This window comes from Mercenaria mercenaria, chromosome 18 (assembly GCF_021730395.1).
Source record: "Mercenaria mercenaria strain notata chromosome 18, MADL_Memer_1, whole genome shotgun sequence".
Classification (NCBI taxonomy): Eukaryota; Metazoa; Mollusca; class Bivalvia; order Venerida; family Veneridae; genus Mercenaria; species Mercenaria mercenaria.
In genome coordinates this window covers 13,646,837-13,669,223 of record NC_069378.1, presented here as the reverse complement: position 1 = coordinate 13,669,223, position 22,387 = coordinate 13,646,837, and the positions used below count along the sequence as shown (strand labels likewise).

Here is a 22,387-nt window from a genome sequence, read left to right as displayed (position 1 = left end):
CAAACAAGTAAATCGCTATAAAATATTTAGTGTTTGTTATATTGCCAATGATAAATTTAATTATTAAGAGGTTAGGCTTACTTACGGTTTTCGCTGTTTCTATTTTAGCTTGGTGCAAATGGATACGCCTTCATGATAAACCACAATGGTTATGTTTTGATGGACCATGATTACAGACCCTACAAAAAGATAACTAAGACTGTACGTATAAAATGCTTCTAAATGTTAAAAGCAAAGCTGCGAAAATAACTAATTTAGTGTTGATAAGACCGCAGTGGAAATTAAACCGTAATTATTTCTTTTTCATTTTTCAAGTTTGATTAGTATCATTGACTGCAAAATAGTATAAGAACAGGGAAACATCTTAATAATAAGTATGTTTATCATAACATTATTGATTAGATGCTCTATTCCATGTTTAATATCTACTATTGCTGAGTAATTTAAGTTACGTACGCCAACTATATTTTTGATATTTTATGTATGTGTCGAAAAGCTGTCATATGCTTAAGACTAATAAAAGATATGCTATGTTATTGAATTATGCTAGTGAGCTTTAGCATGACCCCATCGAGCTGTTATTGTTTATAACCCTTTCCATCCCGGTAGATATTAGTAGCATTTGTAGTTATCATTTTTTTTCAATGAATTGTTGAAATATGATATAAGAATACCTGGAAATTTTACATTAAAAATATCAAATAAATCAAACATTGTTTTGGACACTACGAACCATTGACAAGACATAAAGCAAAAAAATATATATATATTTTACATGTATGATCAATATAACTTTAGAACATTCCCATGAGTTCTTATGTTTTCTCTCGTGCATCTTGGGTTTACTCTGCGAAAGATATTTTGATCTAATTCCTATACCACCAGAAATCCTCTGTTATATATATATTCATTTAAAATTACAATATTCATTATGAACAGATTAAATATAAATTCGTTCTTTGTGTGGAATTAAAAACAATATCATGCTTTAACTTTCCTATTAATCACATGCTTCATCCATAATAATCAGGTCACGTTAATGTAATTGACATTCGGCAAATCACGTTCAATTATGTATTCTAGTAATGCTATATCAGCAATTCACGTTCAGTTATGTATTCTCGTAATGCTATATCGGCAATTCACGTTTAGTTATGTATTCTCCTAATGCTATATCAGCAATTTACGTTCAATTATATATTCTCCTAATGCTATATCGGCAATTCACGTTCAGTTATGTATTCTCCTAATGCTATATCGGCAATTCACGTTCAGTTATGTATTCTCCTAATGCTATGTCGGCAACCAGCAAGAAAATGCCGAAATCCCATAAGGGGAAAACGTAACCGAACAGAAAAAAATTGCATAATGTCATCACGGATCCACTACCTTAAAAGGAAAATGTACATATTCAAACAAATTATGAATGGTATATCATTTATAAGTTTGTTTGTTTGTCTTGGGTTAAACGCAGTTTTTCAACAGTATTTCAATTGTATAACGGCGGGAAGGTAACCTAATCAGTGTTTCTGGATTCTGTACCAGTACAAACCTGTTCTCCGCAAGTAACGTCCAACTTCTCCACATGGACGAATGATGTCAGACGCAATGTCTTTTATTAAATCGTCACGGAAAACATACGCCCTGTCCGGGGATCGTACTCACGAACCCCGCGATCCGTAGATCTGCGCTGTTTATATTAAGCTAAGCGCGCGGGCTCATTTATAAGTTGACTTACCAATAAGCTTGAGTGAGAAAACTGTCACTGCAATCATTTTATGTTCAGCATAAGACATTGCTGCAAATGTGTACTGTTTACGTATGTTTTCGTTTAAGACTCAATTTAAAGGTTTGAGCAAGGACCGACACTGTTACTTGTACACTTGTGTAAGTAGTAAAATTGGGTCATTTAGTTAATATGTCGTCAAGAAATCGCATGTTATCACCATCTACAAACTGCTTTATACATTAATAAATTTTACTACCGTTATTGATATTGTGTCATTTTTAACTGCATTAGATATGGCATTATTGCTTTACTTCGTTAACATTTCATGTTAACTAGCACAGCAGTCTACAGGGACTTCTGGTCTTCGAGAAAGTGCTTTTTCTTGTTACAGATAGCAACATTTTATATCAATCATTTCATTCTGGTATCTGTATAACATCTTCCAAGCGGTTCTTGTAGTGGACTTCAAGTCTCTTGCCCCTTATCATGGTGGATACGGACACTTCTTTGCATTGTAAAGAAGCAAACTGACTTGCGAAGGTCATTGGTTCATGCGAGCGCTAAATAATTTCAGATTGGGCAATTGCGTATTTCCACAACATAAAACCTAATTTTTGTAGATGTTATTTTAAACTCACCAAAGTCAAACAAAATATACTGCAGACATTTGAATTGATTGTACAAAATGTTTTGTGTTCTTTAGTAATGGTGTTTTATTGACCACGATCCTTATATAGAAAGGATAAAATTGTGAAACAAAGCCTCGCGCTCATTGTTGCTGCACAGTTATTTGCTTGTACCTATCTTGCTGAGCGCTAGATTTCTGAACATACTATTAGACAGAAGTAAACTTTATCTTTCTTAAGATTTACTGTGATTATCAGTAGATGTGATTACAATCTATACTTTTCAACTTTTCTCATTGCACGTAGACTGCTTATGAACATTTTCGCCCGATTTTCTTTCATTTTTATACGCCCGTTTGAAAAACGGGACGTATTATGGGAACGCCCCTGGCGGGCGGGCGGTTGGGCGGGCGGCGTCCACAGACCTTGTCCGGAGCATATCTTCTACATGCATGAAGGGATTTTGATGAAACTTGGCACAATTGTTCACCATCATGAGACGGAGTGTCATGCGCAAGAACCAGGTCCCTAGGTCTAAGGTCAAGGTCACACTTAGAGGTCAAAGGTCAAATTCAAGAATGACTTTGTCCGGAGCATATCTTCTTCATGCATGGAGGGATTTTGATGAAAGTTGGCACAATTGTTCATCATCATGAGAAGGAGTGTCATGCGCAAGAACCAGGTCCCTAGGTCTAAGGTCAAGGTCACACTTAGAGGTCAAAGGATACAAGAATGAAAACTTTGTCCGGAGCATTTCTTCTTCATGCATAGAGGGATTTTGATATAACTTGGCACAAATGTTCACCACCATGAGGCGGAGTGTCATGCGCAAGAACCAGGTCTCTAGGTCTAAGGTCAAGGTCACACTTAGAGGTCAAAGGATACAAGAATGAAAACCTTGTCCGGAGCATTTCTTCTTCATGCATAGAGGGATTTTGATATAACTTGGCACAAATGTATACCACCACGAGACGTAGTGTCATGCGCAAGAACCAGGTCCCTAGGTCTAAGGTCAAGGTCACACTTAGAGGCCAAAGGTCAGATACAAGAATGACTTTGTCCGAAGCATTTCTTCTTCATGCATGGAGGGATTTTGATGTAACTTGACACAATTATACACCATCATGAGATGAAGTGTCATGCGCAATTCCCTTCTTTAGAATTACTTCCCTTTGTTGTTACTATAAATAGCTTATATTGTAACTTTCTCATTACTAGTCGTAGGGACAAATCGAGACCACTTTTCTGTAGTACAACATGCATGCTACATCCAATTTTGAGGTGTATTTTGACCAGTCTCTACCTGGTAAAGATTTTTGTGAGGACTTACAATTTTTTTTTTTTTTTTTTTTTATTTTAAGATTAACTTCCCTTAGTTGTTACTATAAATAACTTATATTGTAACTTTTTTATAATTGACCGTAGGGAAAAACCAAGACCACTTTTCTGTGGTACAACATAGATGTTACTTTCCAATTTTAGGTGTATTTTAAGGTATCTCTACCTGGTAAGGAGTTTTTTTGTGGACTTAGAAAACAAAACACTTAGTTATTACTAAACAACCACAAAATTAAAATTCCATTTGCAAATACAGGTGCTAGAGTAAAGAAATTTGCTGTGACGGGCGTATATTGTGACATTCTTGCACTCTTGTTATCATCTTCTAAATGTGTTATATCATGAAGATACGTGCCTGGCATTTTGCATATTCAACATTGGTATAGATTTGTCATTCGTTTTGTTTTTATATAATGAACAATTATATGCCATAAATGGCTTTATTGTTGTCGTACAAACAAGTAATAGTACAAAGGCATACACCTTTAACCATCTTATTTCAAGCATTATAATAATCATTTTAATATTTGTTCATATCGGAATTACCTTTTACCTTTTTCGTATATAATTAAAAATATATGAAATATGTTAACGGTTGTATTTAAATTGTATAAAAGGAGTAAGTATTTGCTTATTTTAGTTTTTTAAGATACATGCTGTTAATCATGGTACACACACAGAACCTAAAAAATAACACTTCATCTAAACATTTGACAAAATTGAACAAAGATTTCTGTAATGTATGCATGTACGTATATATATATATATATACATAAAACGTGGTGAAAGTAGTGATGCTTCGTGTAGCATCGAAAAATTACGACTTTGGTACTTGATTCTTAGTATCAAGGTCGTAATTTTTCGAAGCTACACGAAGCATCACCACCGCTCGTAAAGTTTATTATTTGGAAGTATTATAGTCGGACAGGTAGGGATACGGTCGTTGGAAACGATTGTCGGCAAATTATCTATTTAATTCGTTACAGAGATGAAAGTATTTCTAATATCAAACGGTTAAGTTGATTTCCATGTTGCATTGCAATTAATGGTTTCGAGAGATGCCTACTTTCAACAACAAAACTGATTTTAATTAATTGATGTTTAATATTTAGAAATCGGGTAATGTAATACGATCGACTTCAACATGGCTTAAAAACGAATTCCAACTGTGCATGTAGTACGCTCCAAGTATCACTAATTTAAAAGAAATCATCTGTTTATACCAGTATTTTACCATGTTGAGGCGCTTTGCAGTCCTTGGGTATATTGATGGTAAATTATAGCGAGATGGTTGTTCGTTTTACTAGTTTGTGATTGCGTAGGTGTGTTTGTATCATGTCTTTTAATATTTGGACTTATCAATATTGACATCACTGTTGTTTTTTTTTTTTCAAAGAAAACACAGAATTTGTACAATACTAGTAGTCAAAACAAACAATGTAACTATAGGACATCCACAAACACAACATCATTCAAATATTAAACAATCTATGATCTATTTATGGAATTTATCTTTGTGTTGAGTTTGTGCAATACCTTTTACAGGATGAATTGGTCTTACATCCTTACTACGAGAATGTTGACTTCACAGATGTTGCTCTACCAGTCAATAGAAATCAGTTTAAACTGGTATGGTATACAATTTCTCATTTTATAATGAATAAATGAATTATTATAACATCATATTAATGACAAAGATTGAATTATTTGAAGTTTCATGCCAATTCAAATAAGAGACGGGGAAAACAAAATCCTAAGACAAATACAGGTCAGTTTTATTTCGGATCACATTTTATTTTATTTTTGGCAGGCTACCTTAACTTTTTAATCTTCACGAATCTTTCTAATGCAAAATATGCATTAAAAGGTTTTGTTTCGAGGAATAGACAGGTAATACATTAGTACAACTCAAAATAATACCTTAAATACTTAAGATATATATTCTATAAAATGAGTTGTTTATATCTACAGGTAAAGTAAAATACTATAACACAAAAAACTATGTGGTTTGTGAAAGTTTTCACATAAAAGTGAAAATAACATTAATCAATCGGAGATTTGGAGTGAATTTACTTTTGTAATTCATTTCTTTATTTACAAAAAATACATACCACTGATCTCTGTATTGAGTATGTTGATTTCTCTTTAATAGGCGTGTCAGTATTTCGGTTTATTCGTTTCTGTGTTATCGTCTGTTTAAAGAATATGTTTCAGTCATTCGTAATTTGTTTTTATTATATAGCACCAGTTATATCATTGATACGCATTTTCATTTCAGTTCGTAAAAAGGCTTCTATCAGAGAAAACCAACTTTCAAAGCGAAGAGGTCCAATTTATGAGCCACTACCAGGACATGGTAAGTCATCAAAGCGTGTTTGACAGTGTTTTGAAATGTCTGTGTTTTACACACTGGCTTAAATTTAGAAATTTAAAGAGTTTTGAGAACCTTGGCTTTCGTACTAAGTCAACAGTTGGTAGAACCATGTTATTAAAAGAAATGATTACAGGATTACTTCGACAGAGTATTTTTGTTGAGATTGCAATAAAAAGCATATTATTTTCAATACATTTTCAGGAATGTACATGTCTTATTAATGATATGTCATAGTATGAAAATCAAACCACACCACTGAATATGGCAGAAATATATTAACATTTTTAATATAATCTTGCAAGATAATCAAGCAAGATATACAAGCAGGCACAATTATACAATGCGTATTTTTTTTATCAAAATGAATATTTTTCCTTCAAATAGTTTTTCTTAGGTGTAACGCACATCAACCCAAGTGTAAGTCATATGCCGACTTTCCAGCTTTAAATGGCGGGTGAAATCCTCAGTTGTCCCAGGTATAACTTATGGGTAGAACCGGCAACCGATATATTGATTGTTCCTTGTTTACTTTTAACCCTTAGCCTGCTGGCGGCAGATGATTCTGCCTTTGCGACCAGTGCAGACCAAGATCAGCCTGCACATCCGTGCAGTCTGATCATAATCTGCACTGTTCGCTATTCAGTCAGTAAATTTTCAGTGAAAACCCCTTTGAGTAATAAGTGGTACTGTCCAAATTGAACGATGGACCAGTCCATTATAGAAATATAGCAGGTTAAGGGTTAAGCAGGTATAGCTTCCAAATGAAAAACTCATCTACTTATTCATTTGCTTATTGATAAATATTATTTTTTTGACAGAAACGAATGGTCAAGCGGAATTTCAACATTTACAGTTGCAAAGTGCAAGGCACAGATTTCAGGTAAGCTACAAATATATTTCCCAATCTAATCTAGCCTTGTTTGGAATAACATCATGTGCATATGTGGAGATATTTCTTTATTTAGCATTTCCGTGTAAAACATACCTGTAGCCGTATTAGAATTATGAAATAAATATGTTGTTTGATCTTTGTTTTCTGAAATGCTTTAAATTTACAGTAACGGCCTTAAATGAATTGAAATAAACAGCTTTTACACTGATTAAAACAAATGTTGATACATACTTAACTATGACTCGCACAAATAGTTAAATTGTTAAAATGTGGCGAAAACAATATTAATACATTTTTATTACAAGTGTTGGGAGTTTTGAAGTGAAATTGTGCCTTTGGTGTGAATATCATGATACAAATGAAGATATTTTGCACAAAAAGACATTTTTGCCTTTTAATATCCGTGTAAGTGTATTTAAGGTAAGCCCATGAAGTTTCAAACATGCGATAAACTTTTTTAAGAGACACAAGGAACATGTGTAATTTCTAGTAACCAATATCGATGTTGTTTATGTGATTTCAGCATTGGAATAGCCTTGCCTGCAACAAGCTTGAGCGAGCTGATGAGCGCTAAACCTGTGCCATGTAAGTAATTTCTCCTGGCTGCAATACACTCGAATATCTCTTTATATCAGTAAAACTATCTTAACAAAAGCATAAACATGTTTTAAATTTTGAGATGAAGCAAAATGTATTAAAAGTTCAAGACTGTTTATGTATAAAACTTAATATTCCTGAAATACGTATTTGACATGAACCTCTTCCCTGAGTAATATTAGTACGTTTCGACTAATTAATGCATGCTAGGTAACAACAAATCGACAGTGTGATAAAAAGTAACATTACTGAAATAGAGAAGAAATTTATCACAACCAATGGGACGTTCATCTTGTCAGTATCTCTAATATAATAATTGCTTTCTTTTGTGTTTTTTTTCCAGCAATACTAGATGAATGTTTGAATGAAACAGACATTGAACTTGCTCCTTGGTAAGCATATTGTTGTATTTCTACTGCATTTTACTGTCTTAACTACGCATTTTTAACTTTCATTGTATCTAACCATTTCGTACAGGTTCCAGGTAGCAGAATCGACTTCAAATTAGAATTCATTTTGAATCTGTTAAGCTTTTACATTCTTTAATGTTTGGAAACCTGTCTGCTGTTTAGTGGATGTCGATTTTTTTTATGTTTTTTCATGCCTGAAATAAAATAAAATCCGCGGGCATCTGCAAGTTTCTTCCTTATTATCTTGAAAGTTTAAAAGATGTCGTATCATCGTTGATAAATTATTTTCTAATTAGAAAGATTTTACAAAAATAAAAACGATTTAATACAGAGAAAAAGTTCGTACCGTTTGCGTAGTGCAGTTAATTAATAACAAGGAAGAAACATATTTCATAATTCGTGCAGTTTTTCGCCAGAAAGAAATTGCACTTTATGGGAATACTCCCCACGTGCCGATACAACACGAGAAACAATTTTGTTTCTTTCAGTGGAAGGATAATTATCTCACCACATTTCTGAAAATGAAACATTAAAAATATGTTTTTCAGGTTTTATTGTGATGATCTTGACCCAGCATTGACTGGAAGGGATAGAATTAATAGACTAAAGACACTTTACGAAGAATCGAAAACAAAGGGAGACTCGTCATCAAAAAAATGTAGGTTTTCTATAGGACACATAATTTACAAAATAAGCCTCTCTCAAATATACTGCTTTTACGAGAGACAAATTGAAGTGCATTCAGGCATGTAAAGCGTGTGCAGGGATCAGTTTTAATTTGCACTTCGAGTTTTTCTTAAAGAGTTTCATGATCGCTACTCTGCTTCCACTTTTTATAACAGCCTGTTAAATAAAAAAAGAGTGTTACATAAAAAGGAAGCTGTCATAAAAGTTGCCAGCGTAACAATCGAATGAATAGGGATGTATGTACGGAAAAGCTTTATGGTTACTACTGCCTAAGCCTAGAATAAATACCCAGGAAGTAAACCTTTGTACTCTCAACTATATAAGTTGAGAAAACATATAAACCGTAGAAGTTGAGAAAACCGTAGAAAACTGCTAAATGTACCTTTTTGGAAATTAAGCAAACTTTTAACTGAATTTGAGTGAAATTAGACAATTCTCAAATATATTTATGTACTTGCTCGTCAATGAGTCGTTCTCGAAATGTGACAAAAATACAAGTTGATATACCGTCTAATTTCACAATGAGGAAAGAAACTGGTCACAAAAAGTTATAACAAAAGTCCTACATATTTGGGGAAAAGTCTTAATTTGAATGTAAGGAAATCGATCTACTCAAATACGTTAAAGGGGAAGTAGGATTTACAAGAAGATTGGCCCAATTTTCAGGATTTTCAAAAGTTCATGACAACAGGTATCAATAACATGTTATTATAAAATCTAAACGAATGCCTGAGGGTAAAATAATTCGTGGCGGAGGAAACCCTAACATCAGTGCGCAGACTAGCGAAAATATCTCTACCAGGGAATAATTTAATAAACATTAGTGACGATGTAACTAAGATAAGATAAGCTGTGGTATTGTTTATTATTGTGACATCTGCATAAATAACATAATTTGAAAAATATGGCACCCGGTCCACTGGGCCTATATGTCATCAAGATAATCATAATGTACAAAATTCATACATTGTTCATATTATAAACATAGATTAGCTATGGCGTGCACACTATAAAGAAATTGTTAGCATCTATGTAACGCTAGCATCACATGTGTAAGGCATACAGATAATTAATCATAGACGGGCAAAAACATATGAGCCGCGCCATGAGAAAACCAACACAGTTGCTTTGCGACCAGCATGGATCCAGACCAGCCTGCGCATCCGCGCAGTCTGGTCAGGATCTATGCTGTTCGCTTTCAAAGCCTATTGCAATTAGAGAAACAGTTAGCGAACAGCATGGATCCTGACCAGACTGCGCGGATGCGCAGGCTGGTCTGGATCCATGCTGGTCGCAAAGCAACTATGTTCGTTTTCTCATGGTGCGGCTCATATTTTGGTATCAATTCTTATTATAAACAAATCCGTTTACACAATGTATCTAATAGCTTACAATGTTCAAGAAGTGAAAGTCTAAATGAAACATTTACGTTTAACAAGCATATCTAAACATCTGGGAAGACATATTTAGATGAGACTTAGCAAACCTATTATCAAAATGTGTAGAATTAATTTTCCCAGAAGGCATTAGCACAAACAGGAAATTTAAAACAGTACTTTATGCATTATACATAGATATAAGGGTTTTACTTTACATGGCATGATTATGATATAAATAAATATAATATACAATAGAAAATTAAAGAGAATATGAAGAATAAGTCAAATATCAATGATAACATCAGTAGAGCATAAAAAGTATAGATTTTTGGGTCACGAAAACAAGTTTATTGTTTCTTTAAGAAAGCACGTACCAGAAGTTTTCTTGCATAGATTGATGAGATATATAGAAGTTTGGGATTTACATGCATTTGACCTTTATGAACAAATGAAAAAGGAAATATTAAGAAAATTTCAAATCTGTTTCATCTTCTAATGATTTGATGAATAATGAACAAAGTCTGCATAGTCTCTGGTCAGGCTGCGATTAAAAATACATGATCATAAAAATCGGAGTTGATATACATTATTGCAGGTGCTTTTAAATGGCTATTAAATAATAATTCTGAATTACGATAGAAGCTTTTACATGTAGTAAAATATGTTCACAGTTTATGATAACAGATGCTCTGCTAAGTTTGTTGGTAAAAAAATAAAACAAAATATGTGACTGTTGCAAATCCTGTAAAATGTTACACGATGTGCATCCTAATATAAAAGTGGGGATTTAACTACACTATAGCTAAACTCATCTCTCATGTCATAACTTTGCAGGGTAGTAAGAGAGTTGTAAATTAGGAAATGATTCAGACAGTTTTGCTATTATAAAGCTCCTTTTGTAAAATAAAAGCAAGCAGACAAAGAGTTATCCGTATTTAGTATACCATCAAAATAGCGTGCGGGACTGATAAATGCAGTAATAACGTCTGAATATGTTTTTAGAATTATAACTCAACATACATTCATTTTACTATCAAGTACAAAAACAAACTAGCGAAACCTGGTGCTTAGTAAGTTCTTATAGGAAACCATTAATCTTTCTAAAACTGCCTTGTTAAACAGACATAAATGTTACATTTAAAAGCTTATGATGTAATAGAAAGAGTAGGGGTTCACGAGAATAACCTCGTTATTCGAGTGGCCCCTACGCTTTCTGTTTTGTATCATGGTCCGCCAATATGAACAACGCATTCGGCTACTTATGTTGATTGACATGTTTACATTGGTTTTAAGCATTAGTACTATCACGTGACAAGCGTACTCTAATTAAAATAGAGAACGGTTTCAGAAAGTTCAACATTTCCCTACAGTATTCTGTATGTAGAAGGGACCAAAGACATGTTCTCTAACTTCGTTAGAGTACGGCTCATAGCCACGCCTCTTCTTCAGTTGAAGAATATTACAAATATAAGTTAACTGTTATAATGACACTGCAGGTAAACCATGATACAAACAATATATAATGTCCATAAATTTGCTCTTTAACAGAATGATCTTGATTCATATAACATGTCTAGAGGTAATGTGTCATTTTTTTCTACATTATAAACATCTTTCTTACCTACAATATCAAGCTTTGATTATATAATATTAAATAACTCTTCCTTATATCACATTTTCTTTGTTTAAAGGTAACATTGACTTATTAGGAAATTTAGTGCACGACATCGATCGATTAAATAGATTTAGACGCCTTTGGGGACGTAACATGAACAGGTAAGATGACATTTGTATAGTGTTTAAATATGTGAATAAACTGAATTAATACGAAGCTATTATCACTTTTTTGTTTTGCCATTACAGTCGTCTGAAATATCATTTGCTAGCAAACACACACGCCTAATTTACCCAACTTTAAATTTTGTAAAAGACATCTGTAAAGCACGAAATAAGCTTTCATATCTGAATAGTTTTTAAACGAGTATAATGTTGCTTATGATAGCATGTCATAGTAAATGTGTTTTATTAGGCAGGTTACGTAAATGGTTATGTTTCTCAAAGCTATATAATTATTTCTTTGGAGAAAGTGCTACATTTTGACCAACTCATCGAATTTTAAAACAATTCTGTTTTTTTTTAACTGTACCAAATACACATACATTCCCACGAGATGGGACTAGATTTTTATATTTGGTCTATAGATAATGACACTGCGTGTGTTCTCCGTGACTATTTGATAAACGACATTGTGTCTGAAATCATTAGTCCTCCACCTCTGATTCATGTGGGGAAATTGGCAGTTATTTGTGGAGAACAGGTTTGTACTGGTACAGAATCCAGGAACACTGGTTAGGTTAACTGCCCGCCGTTACATAACTGAAATACTGTTGAAAAACGGCGTTAAACCCAAAACAAACAAACAAACAAACACTGCAATGCTTAGTTGGTAATGGTCCACAAAATTCTTTTAGACAGATATGTTATTTTTAAAAACAAAGCTTTCAGGAGGCTGGGCTATTTTTCAATTTATGACCATATGGATTTTTTCTTAAATCGTTTATCTTCTCGTCACCATTTTTGGCACAGTTTTAATAGAATTTCAAGGCAGTGTTTCTTTAGCAACCCTGTACCAAAGTCCTTTCAGATCATTCCGTTTCGTTACAAATCGCAAGGAGCGGACTGGTTAAAATCTGCTCTGAAACCGCTGGTCCTATTTCAAAGAGATTTGACAGTAATGTCCTTTGAAGAAAATTGTTACAAATGCCTTCAAGACTTGGCTGCTGAGGGTCGGGTTATCTTTCACCTCTGAAACTCTGCTGGCCCAAATACAAAATGATTTCTTGAGTGTTTTACTTTAAATGTCTAATGCTTCTTAACATTTCTTTTAGTATCACGCCATCATCCCCGCCCACATTATATTATTTTAAAGATTTTATCCTTGCTTTACAAAAATAAAACTGTTCAAGCAAGTTGTGAAACTTTGTTGATCGATCAAGAATCATCATAACCCACTTATGTTCTTCATGTTTTGTCTTCAGCTCAGCAAATTTAAGTGCAATACAGACCGGTCAAAAGCACAAACTATGGATTTATTTCAGAGGTGTTTCTCAAATTTAAGTGCAATACAGACCGGTCAAGAGCACAAACCTATGGAATTTATTCAGAGGTGTTTCGTCAAATTTAGTGCAATACAGACCGGTCAAGAGCACAAAACTATGGATTTATTCAGAGGTGTTTCTCAAATTTAAGTGCAATACAGACCGGTCAAAAAGCACAAACTATGGATTAATATCAGAGTGTTTCTCAAATTTAAGTGCAATACAGACCGGTCAAAAGCACAAACTATGGATTTATATCAGAGGTGTTTCTCAAATTTAAGTGCAATACAGACCGGTCAAAAGCACAAACTATGGATTTATTTCAGAGGTGTTTCTCAGGGAATAGATACTCAGAGCTATGAATGGGTTTGGCGATTTGATAAAGATTTAAAATGATTAAGTTGTTAGCCAGGATATGATATATTCCGAGTTTGAAGTACTTTGAAGACACAGTCGGGTGGAACGATACCATTATTAACTTGAGCCCCATGCTATAGTTAACTGTTCAGCTTCTTGAAATGACTTTAGTCTTGTCCGTTTCTACGTTTACCATTTCGGCCATCTGTAAAAGTAAACAATAAATTTGGTTCCATCCAGCAGAATGTTGATAAATTGACACAATGATTGATGGCGGAATGTTGAAGTGAAATGTATGATAACAGCACCTTATTACACTTGATTGATTCCAGTTATACTCGTACTTGTCTTTATCCATAACTCAGACAAAGACAGAAAGAAATAAGTACACGAGTCGTATGCACCATCTCTCTGTTTGGAATGGTTAAAACATATTTACAAAACTTGTCCCATTGTTATCAATGACATTCACTCAACTCAAGATTATCTACCCTCAAATTTTCTAGATGATGAATTAATTTTGAGTAGTCTCAAATTGTATAGATATCAAATATACTGAACTTTGAATTTTACGGTGAGTACATCATATAATGATATAAACAGAACATTTCCTGTTAACATGCGTTTTACAAGGAAGATGAATATCAATAATAATTGTTTGTTGTTTTGTTTGGTTTAACGTAGCACCGACACAATCAAGATTATATGGCGACTTTCTAGCTTTAATGGAGGAGGAAGACCCCAGGTGCCCCTCCAGACATTATTTCATCACGGGCGGGCACCTGGGTAGAACCACTGACCTTCCGTAAGCCAGCTGGAAGGCTTTCTCACATGAAAATTAAAGCTCGAACCCACATCAGTGAGGGGCTAGTGATTTGAAGTCAGCGACCTTAACCACACTGCCACGGAGGCACCTCTGTAATAATTGTGTTAGTCTACAAATAAGTATTTTGATAATTAATGTTTCATTTTACCATAACGTTAACATATGTAGAAGGTAGTTTGCAGTTAACGTATAGACACAGGCATGTTTTCAAGATTTGAATTTTAACGTTATGTGACAGTTTTATTCAATAAAGGCAGTTCGAAGAAAAACTATCGTACGCTGTACTACCTCTGACTGCAAACGACCTTCACATTGACTCGAAACTATTTATGTATGCTACAATTGTATTGTTATGGATTATTAACACTTTATTGACTTTTTGTTCAGTTCAAATGATTGTCAATTGACTGACCTGCACCAAATTAACAAAACATTGTCGAGGTATGACTTCTGTCCCCGCTGTTTGCTGCCTAAATTACATTTAACATTGTTTTTCCCTATTATCCCTTAAGATATTGTTTGTGATAATCGTTGCTTTTTAGCTTTCATTCGTTCATCTTAATTAATTGGTCGGCTCTTTGAGAATTGTTCGTATCGATCTTTTTTTTATATACAGAGAAAAATAATCGCTTCATGTGACAAAATTTCACTAGCTTTCAATATGTAAACAACAACAAGACTCGAATATTATTTTGTTCTATGTAATATGTTTTTATACAATTGAATACAAAAAGTAAAACATAGAATTACCTTGCTGGCAATATTTAACAGTTTGAAATTGATAGAACTGTTTTGTTTAAGCATGCAGTCTTAGAATGTACTTTTATAGATATTGGTTTTAAGCACTCTAGTTTAACAATTTTGCACAAAACGTACCCGGTTCATCGGTTGTATCCAGTGAAATAATGGTTTTTTTTAGGTTATAAAATATGGAAAATATGGTAGAGTTTTTGAAATACTAGATACATTATATGCATCCAGCAAATATAGTAAGCTGAAAAGATAACAGTCGGAACGCTTCAGTTACAGAAAATCAAACGATATCTATTTCTTTTAGAATTCAAGCTGTTCCGGAAACCGCGCCATACCAGAAGCCATATATAGGGCAATGCAAATGTGCTTTAATTACACCATTAACCGTTTTTATTGTCGTCATTTATATGCTTTGTTTGCCCTCCAGTGAAAATTACAAAACATTCGGGATTTTCTATCAAAATGCGATTGCTTTTACTAGACATTAACATATTAACAGCTTGTTATATTCATTAAAAAGCATTTTCATGCTTCACTATCATGTTGAGTTAGTGACCGATCTAGTCACGCTTCAGCAGGAGCTTTACACGACGGTAAAACATCATAGTGTTTTCATTAGACATGCTCTCCTCTCGAAGAAGCGGCACACAGAAAATAACTTCCTTACGGTTTTGATAGTTTGTAGCATCTCATTGCATGGCTATGTTACAATGAAAACTGTGTGCCAACTTCCAATATTTCTTGTACACGTACTTTAAAAACGTATATAACATGTGTAGCTTATTTTTCATGGTTAATTCAAATCTGAAATATGCAAATATGCAACTACATGGATTTGGCGTGTTTCCATTAAACGTTCTGTCAAATTACATACTACTGTATCTTGACTACTTCACATATTTAAGGTTGCCAGTTTCATAGTCCCGAGTTCCTCGTACCGATTTCAAAGATGGCATTATGTCTGAAGTAATTACAGTCTCTGATTCATGTTGTCAGATATTTTTGGAGAACAAGTCAGCACTGGAAGCCGTAGTATGTCTGATATATGAGCCGTGCTACGAGAAAACCAACATAGTGGGTTTGCGACCAGCATGGATCCAGACCAGCCTGCGCATCCGCGCAGTCTGGTCAGGATCCATGCTGTTCGCTAACAGTTTCTCCAATTCCAATAGGCTTTAAAAGCGAACAGCATGGAGCCTGACCAGACTGCGCGGATGCGCAGGCTGGTCTGGATCCATGCTGGTCGCAAAGCCACTATGTTGGTTTTCTCATGGCACGACTCATATATTTTATAAAAGCAGTGTTAATCCTTAAAAAAAAGCAAAGCAATGTATATGGACGAAAACGTAAGAAAACATATCTTTGAGTTAAAACAGTCGAAATGTCAGTATATAACCACATCAACTTCATCAGCAACGCTACTTAGTCTGAATGTAGTCTGCCTTTTATAAGATACTGGAACGCAGTGTTGTAATTATTAAAGTGACAGCAGTTCTTTTGTGAACAAATGCAACGTTTGTTCATATAGGCATTATTAATAAAACAAGATTAATTTTGCGTTAAAGTCGACTCTGTTAGGCAACGTTATAAGGCAACATTTTCGAGTACTTGGTAACTAATACGAATTTCAATGTATTCTAATGTGGATATTTCCACTTAACAATATATTATGATTTGAGAAACCAACAAAAGTCTTATTCAAAATTCAAATGAACACAGTGAAGCGTATATACCTAAAATGGAGATCATAAATCTAACTGATTTATTAAAACTTTGACATAAAAACAGTGTTTAGTAATGGTTACATAAGAACAAAACAGCGCTGTTTCCAAGTGAGCAGGGCTCATTTTCATTATATGCATTTTATTTCAGTACAATTTTCCTTCAAGTAAGATTTTCATTGTTTGCATTAGTTTTTATGTTTTGGAACATGAATGCTTGAGACGTTGTTTGACATCTTCGTCTTGTGCTTATTCGACCTGTTATATCAAGCAGTATCATTGTATCTTCAGCCAAGGAATTGAGCTTTTGTTCATCGGAACAAGTTCCGGACTGACCAAGTACGTGTCAACAAACGACTCTGTTCCGTAAGTAACTTTACATCTGCGTCGTTTGTGAATTGACATTATGAATCATGGCCGTATCAATTTACATAACCTTTATTACATTTGAAATTACATTTTCATTGCATCTATATAAAAGATCTTTAACGTTCTATATAGTCTATATTCATTCATGAAATACGATACTTTATATGTTCAGCCTAATGGATACGCAATGAAGAAAAACATGATATTAATAAATACATTTACATAATTATCTTTTTTGAAAAAGACAGAACGTTTTGTAGCTATATTGCAGAGAGAATTAAATATTTCGAAAACAAATTACGTGTGTTACATATACGCGATAAATAATGTCTTTTATGAAATGTTTAAATCAATTAGCAATTTGTATTTATAGGGAATGCCATTTCATCGTGGTCTTTCATGGTTAACCTTAAAATAAAAACACATTCTCCCTTTTTCAGTGATTTTGTTTTAAACAACACCAATACCCTAGATGCATTGTACTACAGACGAGCAGTAGAGGGTGTAGAGAGAGTTGACGGCCAGCCGGCGTACAATTTCACCTACTCTATTCCTCTTGATGAAGGTAAATATATGCGTTTGTGCAGTACTGTAACTGTTATTAAAGCCTTGTGATAAAGTTACATAATAAACGATTTGTCTGTTATAAGTGTTCTTTGCTGCACATTAGGTATAACATTAAACATTATCATCAGCAGATTAAAATTAGTGTTTACAATTTCGTTAAAATTCAATTAGTAATAATATCAAAGCATTTCGCATAGATATTTATGATAGTTTCGAGGTTTTTTGATCTTTGAGATTTTCAAGTAAATTACTCACTTTACTACATAACGTTTAGCATGCTGGCGGCAAGTGATTCTGCCCTTGCGACCTGTGCAGACCAAGACCAGTCTGCACATCCATGTAGGCTGATTATGGTCTGCACTGTTCGCTATTCAGTCAGTAAATTTTCAGTGAACACCCCTTTGAACAGTAAGTGGTACTACCCAAATCGAATGATGGACCAGTCCATTTTAGAAATTTAGCAGGCTAAGGGTTTTAATATGTGGAAAGTAGGTGGCTTTGTTTATTTAATGTTTCAAATTATTGTCGCCATGTGCTGAGTGACACATTGAACGTCACTTCCTTTTTGTGTTGTTAAGGACTGGTATACCCTAGGGATTGTTAAACTTCACCCACACGTGAACTGGGACAAATAACAGATCGCTAACTTTCATTCGGGTCACTACTATACCGGTTATCCTTTTATAGTTATCGTCTAAATTATCTACCTTCAAGTATGACGTATATACACTAGTGAAGATAAAAATAATAACGGGTCTTTGTTTTTCATTCTCACTATAATAATAGATAGAAGGTTAGAGAGCGCGTAGTATAAGCCTTTGTAGTAAAGTCTGATTTTTAGCTCACCTGAGCTGAAGGCTCGTGGTAAGCTATTAGAATTGATGAAAGTCCGTCCGTCCACATTTAGTTTGTTTACACTCTAGCATCCACAATTTTAAAGTAATGTTACTCAAACTTGGTGACAATGTTTGAGGTCACAAGAACTCGGGTAAGTTTGATTATGGGCTAGATTGGATCAGTACGTCCAGAGATATGTGCCCTTGATTGACAGAATGTGCTATATTTATCTTTGTTTACACTCTAGTACCTTCATTTCTTCACCAATCCCAATCATATGTGTACAGAATGTTTATGAGTTTAATATGTCGGATGAGTAAAGCGCCCTTGATTTTACAACAATTGCTGTATTTTTGCCTTGTTTACACTCTAGCCCTTTCATTTCTGCTCCAGTTCAGATCATATTTACACCCAATGTCTATAACTATAACATCTTGGATAAGTTCGGTTATGGAATGAATCGGACTAGTAGGACCAGAGCTATGTCCCTTGATTTACAAAACTTACTTTATTTCACCTTTATTAACATCAGTTCTAATAATATTTATATAGAATGTTTATAACTCTATGAAGTTTGTTAAGTTTATGGGCTGGATTGGAAAAGTACCACCAGAGTTATGGGCCCTTGAATTTCAAATATGGTTTTATTTTAAATTGTTTACACTATAGCATCTTCATTTCTTCACCAGTCCTCATAATATTTATGGGATTAAATTTATTTTGTCTTTCAGGTGGTCTCATATGATCAGAGTAGATAACTCTGGATTAATTTTATGTCAAATTACCTACCTTTCTCTTAAATTGAAATGAATATAGTTTGATAACTACTTACACGACTGATTCCAGATTTCATTTATACCATTTACTGGACTCCAACAGAAACAACACAGGAATATTGATCTTGATGTGTAAAATGACCCCTAGTGATTTTAGAGTCAACGGGTCAAAGGTAAAGGTCACAGGGACCTGAACATTGAAAATGGTTTCCACTAGATGATTTTGGGTTCACTGGGTTAATAAAGGTCAAGGTAGCAGGGACCTGAACACTGGAAATGGTTTTCTCTCAATATGAATAACTAGAGAAATGTTTTTCACTTAGGATCTTGAAACTTAATGGGTTAATTAGTCTTGATGTATCGATGACCTGTGTTGGTTTTTGGGTCCTTAGGTCAAAGGTCAAGGTCACAGGGACCTGAATATTTAAAATGGTTTTGTCTCAATAACTGAAGAAGGGTTCCACCTGGGACCTTGAAACTTCACAGGATATGGGTCTTGATGTGTAGATGACCTCGAATGATTTTGGGGTCACTGGGTCAAAGGTCAAGATCACAGGGATCTGAACATTGGAAATGGTTTTCTCTCAATAACTAAAGAAGGGTTTAATCTAGGACCTTGAAACTCAATAGATTTATTAGTCTTGATATGTCGATGACCTGTATTGATATTGAGGTCACTGGCTCAAAGGACAAGGTCACAGGGACCTGAAACTTAATAACTTGAGAACCGTTTATCCAAAGATTTTCAAACTCCATACTCTTACTGATCTTGATGAATAGATGACCGCTATACATTTTGGGGTCAAAGGTCAAAGTAACAGGTGTCTTAAATAAGAAAACATTTACTCCAAAGCTTAAGATACATTACATACGGTATCTTCGAACTTCATAGGCTCATTTGCCTTGATTAGTACATGACTCCTATTCATTTTTGGGTCAGTAGATTTCAGCTTGACCTACTGACCTACTTTCTTGTTTTGGAAGATACAGCAGTAATATTTGGATCACATTACTGATTAAGATGGCTGACTTTACAGATTTTTTGTGCAAACTATGTTACAAATTACATTTGTGAATCAATTTTAGAAACTTATTTCCTGTCCTCAGGTAAGCTATTTAGGGCCTTCATGGCTCTCTTGTGAAACTAAAGCAATAAAATTTGTATATACAGTTTTGAATGCAAGTTTGAGCCATTAGTGTTATCTTGACCTTTGTGGTCAGATGAGCGATACAGGCCATCACGGCCCTCTTGTTTTAACATTGTCATATCTTAGAAAGGAAATCTACTGGTTGTATATGTGATCAAGACAATGGAAACAAATGGTGCAACAATGAGAAACCTCATGTCACCCTGCACGTAGTACAATACAGTTGCATTATCTCCGCACAATAAAATGGAATATTGTCCCTTTAATATATATTACTTTCACTTAGAATTGTACTTTAGTTTCCTCAAGTAAATTGATCAATACCAGGTGACATCCACAAAATTATAGCACAATATAATAGATATTTGTATTTTAAAAAATAAAACAAATGTTATTTAGTAGAATTGTTAATATATTGCGTGCTTTACTAGTGGCTCACGAACGGCAAAATAAAATCAATATTTTAAAATAAATACTGCCTTTTTTGTTGTTCTTGGTGAAGGCAAATAAAAGTGAGCTTATATAAAGTCCCAGTTCTGTTATATGTTACTGTAGTTCTTCATTTAAACTTTTAATAAATTAATTCTCGGTTCTTTAAATCAGTTTCGAACAAAAAGTATTACGCTACGATAAAAGTTGTAAAATATAGCTTCAAGACCGCAAGCACGTATATCCTAGACTCACCAGTTTCGACGCACTTAACAGGCAACATGGCAGCGCTTTTTCATTCTGTGACATACGTGACTCTATGATACTGCATGTGCAGTTACCTTTTATGTATTGAAGCATACCATCAATATCTTATTCTAAACAACTGACTGTCAGAAATCAAAAGTAAACAACAGCTAGTGTGGTCAGCCATTTTTTTTTCTCACACACCTATTTCAACGCATCTAATATTATATTTGTTACAAAGCATTTGATTGGCTTAGATATTTGTGCAATCACTGTAAGTGAGGTACTACAACATTACTGTCTTGAATGGTGCAATAAAACTTGAAACAACTGTAGATACAAGTAGATAATCAATATTTAGGCCAAATGATAAATAAATCTGAAAACATTAAAACCTTCCTGAACATAAGTGGTAAAGAACATAAACAATCATTCTGCTTCTTTTTATTACACATTGTCTGAGTTTGTTTTTTTCATTCTTCTGGACTGCAGTGCTTGCAGAGGAATTTGTCACCCCGCCTAACAACCTTTATTTTAGTACAAAACTTAAGATGTACCCAGTGTTCGCAGCCTACTTGGTCACACTTTACCCACTTCACAAATATAAGAGATGTACTCTTCCTGACTTCATCTGGACTGAATTTGTTACAGACACAGCACTTGTCATCCTCATCATCATCTGATGATAATGATGCAGCAGGAGACGGGATTTTGCTTTTCTTAGAGGCGGTCTTGTTGGCTCGTTTTGCATGATTCAGTCCAGATGGGCCAGGCAGAGGGGCCTGTGCTGATTTTTTGCGTGGGTTTACTGCCTGTTGGTGTTCTATGATTTTATCTATTATAACTTCCTCAGTAATTGCTTGCCCACTAACAATATAAGACACAAGTCTTCTCTTTTTTGTTTGTCTTTTTTTGGTCTTTAGTGGTTTTTCTTTTACACTGAAGAATGCAGCTGATGTATCATCACATGGCATGTCATTTAGCTCCTCTTGATGACAGGAAGTGGCATCTTCTAGATTTTCTTGCTCCTGCACTTCTGCTACTTTAAAGTTAGAGCAATCAACAGCATCTGGATTAAAGGGATATACACCAGACTTTTGGAAAGCAGACTGAAGATTAGCAACAGACAGAGCACTTGTGTAAGCTGCACATCCAATAGAACATATATTGTACTTTGTGATGGACTGTCCACAATGTTCACGCATATACCTATGTGATAATTCATTGA

General features: G+C 34.2%; 1 protein-coding gene across 2 annotated transcripts in view; it reads left to right on the top strand.

Annotated features, from left to right (window-relative positions):
- Positions 1–22,387, top strand: part of LOC123538311 (voltage-dependent calcium channel subunit alpha-2/delta-3-like) — a 238,739-nt gene that overhangs the window by 207,302 nt on the left and 9,050 nt on the right. For both annotated transcript variants that reach the window (XM_053529939.1, XM_053529940.1), the window contains exons 15-24: positions 109–201; positions 5,239–5,322; positions 5,972–6,049; positions 6,886–6,947; positions 7,483–7,544; positions 7,900–7,948; positions 8,515–8,624; positions 11,724–11,808; positions 17,079–17,153; positions 17,597–17,721. In XM_053529939.1, the coding sequence (XP_053385914.1) occupies positions 109–201; positions 5,239–5,322; positions 5,972–6,049; positions 6,886–6,947; positions 7,483–7,544; positions 7,900–7,948; positions 8,515–8,624; positions 11,724–11,808; positions 17,079–17,153; positions 17,597–17,721 (823 nt within the window). The remainder of the gene's footprint in view (positions 1–108; positions 202–5,238; positions 5,323–5,971; positions 6,050–6,885; positions 6,948–7,482; positions 7,545–7,899; positions 7,949–8,514; positions 8,625–11,723; positions 11,809–17,078; positions 17,154–17,596; positions 17,722–22,387) is intronic.